The sequence below is a fragment of the Ananas comosus genome, linkage group 18 (genome assembly GCF_001540865.1).
Source record: "Ananas comosus cultivar F153 linkage group 18, ASM154086v1, whole genome shotgun sequence".
Taxonomy (NCBI): Eukaryota; Viridiplantae; Streptophyta; class Magnoliopsida; order Poales; family Bromeliaceae; genus Ananas; species Ananas comosus.
In genome coordinates this window covers 2,974,926-2,981,320 of record NC_033638.1, presented here as the reverse complement: position 1 = coordinate 2,981,320, position 6,395 = coordinate 2,974,926, and the positions used below count along the sequence as shown (strand labels likewise).

The 6,395-nt window shown below is 33.9% G+C and overlaps 1 protein-coding gene across 4 annotated transcripts in view; it reads left to right on the top strand.

Annotated features, from left to right (window-relative positions):
• LOC109724250 (branched-chain-amino-acid aminotransferase-like protein 2) overlaps nt 217-6,395 on the top strand; it is a 43,588-nt gene continuing 37,409 nt past the window's right edge. For 3 of the 4 annotated variants that reach the window (XM_020253002.1, XM_020253003.1, XM_020253000.1), the window contains exons 1-3: nt 219-465; nt 5,745-5,843; nt 6,258-6,329. In XM_020253002.1, coding sequence (XP_020108591.1) covers nt 376-465; nt 5,745-5,843; nt 6,258-6,329 — 261 coding nt within the window. In that variant the 5' untranslated portion in view covers nt 219-375. Of the gene's footprint in view, nt 466-5,744; nt 5,844-6,257; nt 6,330-6,395 lie in introns of all 4 variants that reach the window. The other variant, XM_020253001.1, reaches the window with a different exon arrangement.

Below are 6,395 nucleotides of genomic sequence, written 5' to 3'. Positions count from 1 at the left end.
GTATATAATTTAACAAAATATTAACAAAAAAGCCGACGAAAAGAGAAAAATAAAATCACAGGGTACTAAATAGATGCACTTTAAATTACAAGACACTAAAGTGAGAGAGTGTGAAACCATAGGGTACTAAATTGATGTATCACAGGGTATTAAAGTGAAAAAGTACGAACCTACAGGGGTGTATTTGAAGTTTTTACATTAATTAGATGCCCTCAATCCCTGTTGCCCTTTCTTCACCCCGATCAAACATCAAACACACTTGAAAAGCCGAGCCAAATTGGGAGGAATCCTTAATTTGGGTGCTGTGATCTCTCCCTCTCCCAAAAAACCCCAACAATCTGATCGCTTCCCGGTTCTTTCTTGCTACGTTCGAGAATGGAGGGGGAGGTGCGGGAGGTGGAGGTGATCCACTCATGGTCGGCTCCAAGATCCCTCAGCACCAGCCTCATGTACTCCTTTGCCCAGGTCCCTCCTCTCTCTCTCTCTCTCTCTCTCTCTCTCTCTCTCTCTCTCTCTACATGTGCTCCTTGTGATTGCTGAGTACATGTTTCATTAGATTGTGACTATCATGGGTGAAAATGAGTGAAAAGCTCTCACTCTATCTCTCTATTTCTCGCTCTACATTGGAGTGGTGTTGTGCAACAATACATGTTTCGTTAGATTATCGTGGGTGAAAATGTACGGAGACCATTTTGAATTAGATCCCTGAACTGTTTTCGTTTAGACTCTGTTTGGATGGATGTTGGAATTAGTTATCCAATAATGACTTATTCGGTACATCCATGATTTGGTGGAATAACATATTTTACTTAGAAGATGATTTATCTTATTTCGAGAAAAGAAAATGACTAGAAAGTTGAATATGGTATGCCATTTGATGTATTAGATCACACTCTTGATCTACCAAATGAACAAATTTCTTTAGTAAATAAAGAAAATACACTGAATAAGATATTCATATATCCGAACGACCGACAAAAACTTAAGGTGAAAATCTTTGGAGACCCCCCTCAACCATATGCCATTTGAAAATGACCTCCTTATCTTTTATTTTATTCTTTCTTCGAAACCACCTTAACTTTTGACTAAGGTTTTAAGTGCCCGTCGGCACGGGCCGTATCCACTGTGCCGTACCGTGCCAACAAGATACCGGCACGATACAGACTCCGTGTCGATGGCACAGCTCAAAACCCTCTATTCTTTAAATTAGTAAGTAATTTTCTCAATAAAGTTCAAATGATCTGATAAAAAGACATAATAAATTGTTAGAATATTTTGTTGCTAAAGAAAATAAATATTTCATGCTATTATGTGTCCGCACACAAGAATTTTTTTGACCGGCACGCATCGGCATGGTTCGGCACGGCTCGACACGCACATTGCCGTACCGTGCCGGCAAGTTTCTGACACGACCCAATGCCACGGCATTTAAATCCTCGCTAGTTTTGACTGCTAGCTCAGCATGTGAGTTTTTGAACTAAACAGAGGAAATTTGATGAGACTACTGAGTCTAGGCAGATTTGAATCAAAATCTCCTGGTACCACATGAAGCAAACATTTGCGTTGAAAAGCTTAAGTTGCTAGAGAACAGTATTGTTATATTTTATACTCAACATGCATAATTTGTTTCATGAAACAAACTCTTATTCTGTAATTGCAAAGCATTGACTTTTAGATAGAAAGACATGTTTAGTGTTTAAAATATTAGTGGTCTTTTCATTAGAAATTGCCTTAGCTGTCTTACACAGTGCCAAAGTCTTATTCTTCAAATTTTCTACAAATTATGTTGTCTATTTAACCTTTTTTTTTTTTTTTCCTGCTGGATGGACCTTAGCTAGTATAAATCAACTCTAGTTTTAAGCTAATGATGATGAGTTTTGAATAATATTCATTTACGAATGCATATCCAAACCTTTTGTCTAGTGAATGTAATTTCTGAAAATATGTGAAGATTGATTTTATGTTAAATATAATTGATTTGATTACCAATATATTGTTGTAAGTTGTAATTGGTTTGGAAATTATTGGCGGAAATATGTACAAGTTGGGACTTTGTATAAGGATAATGAAGAGCAATTTAAGTTTTGCTAATTTGGCTTTCAAATCGCTGAAGCTGTAAAACTTCAACAAAGTTTGTATTGTGGCTCATCTGTTAGTAAAAGATGCTAACTCTCAAACATGAAAGAAAGAACATGTTTCATGAACAATTTTCATTATGAAACAACCTGTTAGGTATTAGATGTCGTATCAAACATATACACTAAGTAAGTTTTAAGCATTGCGAGTAAGCGTAAAGCATAGAATTCCCTAGAAAGTAGAATCTTATGCCTAAATTAGGCCCATCTAGCTTCTAAGACGTACCTTCGCTTCCGCGGTAAAGAGCAGTCTGAAGTCCATGACACTAGGTATCTCCTTAAGTTGTCTTGCAGTTTTAACTGATATGCATCTGTATATGTTTGATTTCTAATATGATTTATTATATAAATTGGAAAATTTTAAATAAAACTTATAAGTTGGCTTAGTTGTTTAAAGCATTTAGTTGTTTTCTAAATACTTATTTACAAGGTTTAAAGTGCCGTGGCACGAGGGCGTGCCGCTGTCTGCCTGGCACGGTACGACACCGGCATACTTCCGTGCCGACACATGGTACGGTTGCGTGCCGATGGATACGCACGACCTCCTACTGGCATGCTTTGGTACAGACCTATTTTAGTTTTTTTGGTTTTAATAAACTTTTATAATGTTATTTTGAAAAATTTAATCAAATAATTATGAATATTTGCTATGTATAACTTACTATACTCGTTAATTAACATATTTGTAAGCTTTTTTGTATTTAAAGTACAATTATACCTGATGCAGAATAAAAATTTTTACAGGTTAGAATTTTTAAAATGCAAAAACATCTTTTTTTCTTTTTTTCTTTTGACCATATTACAGTCTTTCTTTTATAAAATACAAAAAAATAATTTTAAAAATATTTGAAAAAATTATTTTAAAAAGTATTTGAAAAAATTATTTTTTTTAATTAATTTTTTCAAAAAATTAGTAGATCTATCAAAAACATTAAGCAATAAATTATATGACAAATAAATTAAATATATTTAAGTATCAATTGATTTAATTTAGCTTTTAATTTTATCAGTATTTTCGATCTTCTAGTCCAAAAATAAAATTTTATGTTTGATGTGATTCAAAATTTGTTTATTGAATTTGATTTTGTTCCTTTAATTCGCCAAAAATTTCGCGGTGCGACAAATTTTAATAAAATAATTTCTGAAGAAAAAATAGATATCTGTGGTGGAAGCAGAGGGCTCGGACAAATCTTTTGTCTGTATATGATAAACAAAAAAAATTAAATTATAATTTTTTGACTTACCTAATAAGTAAACTTTTGATTTGCAATGTCTTTGGGGGGGCGTGGGGTACCCAGAATGCTTTGGATACCCCGAAGAACAAAACAAAAAGAAAAAAAACAAAAACCAAAAAAAAACCAGAAAAGCAAAAAAAAAAAAAAAAAAAAAAAAAAAAAAAAAAAAAAAAAAAAAAAAAAAAAAAAAAAAAAAAAAAAAAAAAGCACAATGCCGTGTCGGCACTATGCCGTGGCACGTTGCTCCGTGCCGCTCTGTCTCGTGCGGCACGGCGCTGCGTGCCGTGGCATGGAGGGGGGTCTTGTACTGTGCCACCTTCTTGGTGGCACGGTACGTGCCGCCCCGTGCCGTACGGCACGAGGCGGCACTTTAAACCTTAATATTTATCTCCAATCTCATCTCAGTTCTAAATTTATTTGATCCTAAAATGTCCTTGAAATTCTTTTGTACTTGATGGTATTTGAATATTTATAATTATCTATAATTTTAAGATTATATTTATATGTTAATAGAATATTCCGAATATATTGATATCTTAGGATCATCTCAACAATCTATGTACATTGGGATAAATAAATCTTCTTAGTATTCTTTTATGAGATTATATTTAGATACCTTAGTTTATGTGAAGTCTAAGGATTTAAGTTCCCTACCGGCACGGGCCGTATCCACCGTGCCGTATCGTGCCAACAAGATATCGGCATGATACAACCCTATGCTGATGGCACAACTCAAAACACTCTTTTCTTTAAATTAGCAAGTAATTTTCTCAATAATGTTCAAAAGATTTGATAATGAAACATAATAAGCAATTAGAATATTTTGTTGCTAAAGAAAATAAATATTTTATGCCATTATATGTCGGCACACATGTATTTTTTGTGACCAGCACGCACTTGCACGGCCCGGCACGCACTAGCACGGCTCGGCACGCACCATGCCGTACCTTACAAGAAAGTTTTCGACACAACCCTGTGCTACGACACTTAAATCCTTGTGAAGTCAATTACTGCTCAAGCATCGCATGGATTTCCAGCTTGTCCATTATTTATTTCGAGATGATGAATCAGCAATTTTAGGTTAGGGGATAGAAGATCTGCACAAAATTTATAACTTTGTACTTGTTTCTTTTCTTTTCTTTTCTTCTCTCTTTTTTATGAAAGCCCGTGGGCCTAAATAGGCTACATTTAGCGGGATTATTTTACTTTATGTTCAAACATGGCCTGTGATGCGGACTTTTTTTCCCTAAATAATCCTAAAAAATATTATAATTGGCTAAATGACCCTAGTAAAAAAATATTTGGCGAAATAACCCTTCTTTTGACAAGTCATTGCGGGGGTGAATTTTTTTTTAAAAGTGGTTGATTCACTGTTTTTAAGAAGACGACAAATGATTCACCATCTTCATAATTTCCTACTAAAGTGGTAAATCATTCACCGCCTTCTTGAAGATTGTTTGTTAGCAGGTCGTTAAAATTCTATGTGATTTGTTAAAATTTTTATGTAGTTGTTAGGATTATATATGGGAAATAGAAAAAAATGAGGTTGTTAGAATTGTATGTGGATTATTAGAATTTTTGTTTGATTGTTAGGATTGTATGGACAGATTATTAGGTTTTTTTTCGTTGTTAAGATTATATGTGATTTGTTGAAATTTTTATGTGCTTGTTAGAATTAAATATGAAAAATAGAAAGAAATAATAAATCATTCACTGTTTTGTATATTAAGAGAAAGACGGTGAATGATTCACCGCTTTTGTTGGAAATTTGGAAGGCGGTGAATCGTTCACCGCCTTTAAGCAAAAATTCCACCGTGGCTCCTATATGGCAAAAGGAGGGTTAGTTTGCCAAATTTTTTTTTCATAGGGTTATTTACCCAATTAGGAAATTTTATAGGGTCATTTGGAAAAAAAAAGTCTCTGTGAAGCAAGCTTTGTCAATAGGTTGAGATTGATGACATGAGCATTATCTGTCAATTTGTTGACCTTGAAACCTAACCTTCCTAGATATCCTAGTTCTTTACTCTATATAATCGTTTTACCTGATGGATTAAGTTGAACAAGGTAGTTACTACTGCAAGTCTATGCATTCACCAATTATTTGGCATTTCTACTGGTTCTCGATAAGAGAAAGTTATACAATTGAATTCCTTTCTTTCTTGTAATGAGTTCTGGTTTTTATCTGATAGATCTTTTCTATAGTAAATTATTGTTTATGTAGCCAAAATAATTTATAACTCTTTGTAGTAATGCGCCTAAGTCGACATTTAGATCCATTCACAAAAACTATGTGTGCTCTTTTGCATTGCCTTCTTTGTATGTAGATCTTTTATACTTGTACTCTGATTCTTTTATTTTCCTTCTAATTGTTTAGAGAGATGATATAGAGGTCCTTGATGAACCTCTCTATGCAAATTTTTTACAAGTCACTGGGGTTGAAAGACCTTACCGCGATGAGCTTCTTTCCAAAATGGTAAGTTAAGCGCTGGGGGAGCCTATTATTGAGGAATTATCTTTGTATCAAATCACCTTTTCTCTAACTGAAAATTGTTGCATGTAATATTTCTGCTATCTTTCATTGATATGCAACTCGGTGATCAATAAATACAAAGTTCCCGCATTTTAATGGAATTTCAGTTTGCATGTTGAAGATACTATTTGTTATTTAGATATAGAGAAAAATAATTATTCAAAATTACTACGACCTAGTCCTGTGATTAAACTAGAAAATTCTCCAGAGTTGGAGTACTTTTGGCTTTCCTTTTCTTGGAGAAACTCTTCCTGCAACAGATTGATCATGTAATTAATCAAATGCATGATACTGCTAAGTACGCAGGTTTTCTAGTTTTTCCTCTCACATTTTTTTACCATTATTATTCTGATGTAGGATTCTGATGGCAATAAGGTTGTCAAGGAGGTGATCTTTGGTCCTGGAAAGAAGAAATATCGTTACTGTAAGGTGATATTTCTATATCGTTATTAGAATTGATGTGAATGTGCATCTTCCGAGTTTGGCCTTTGTGTA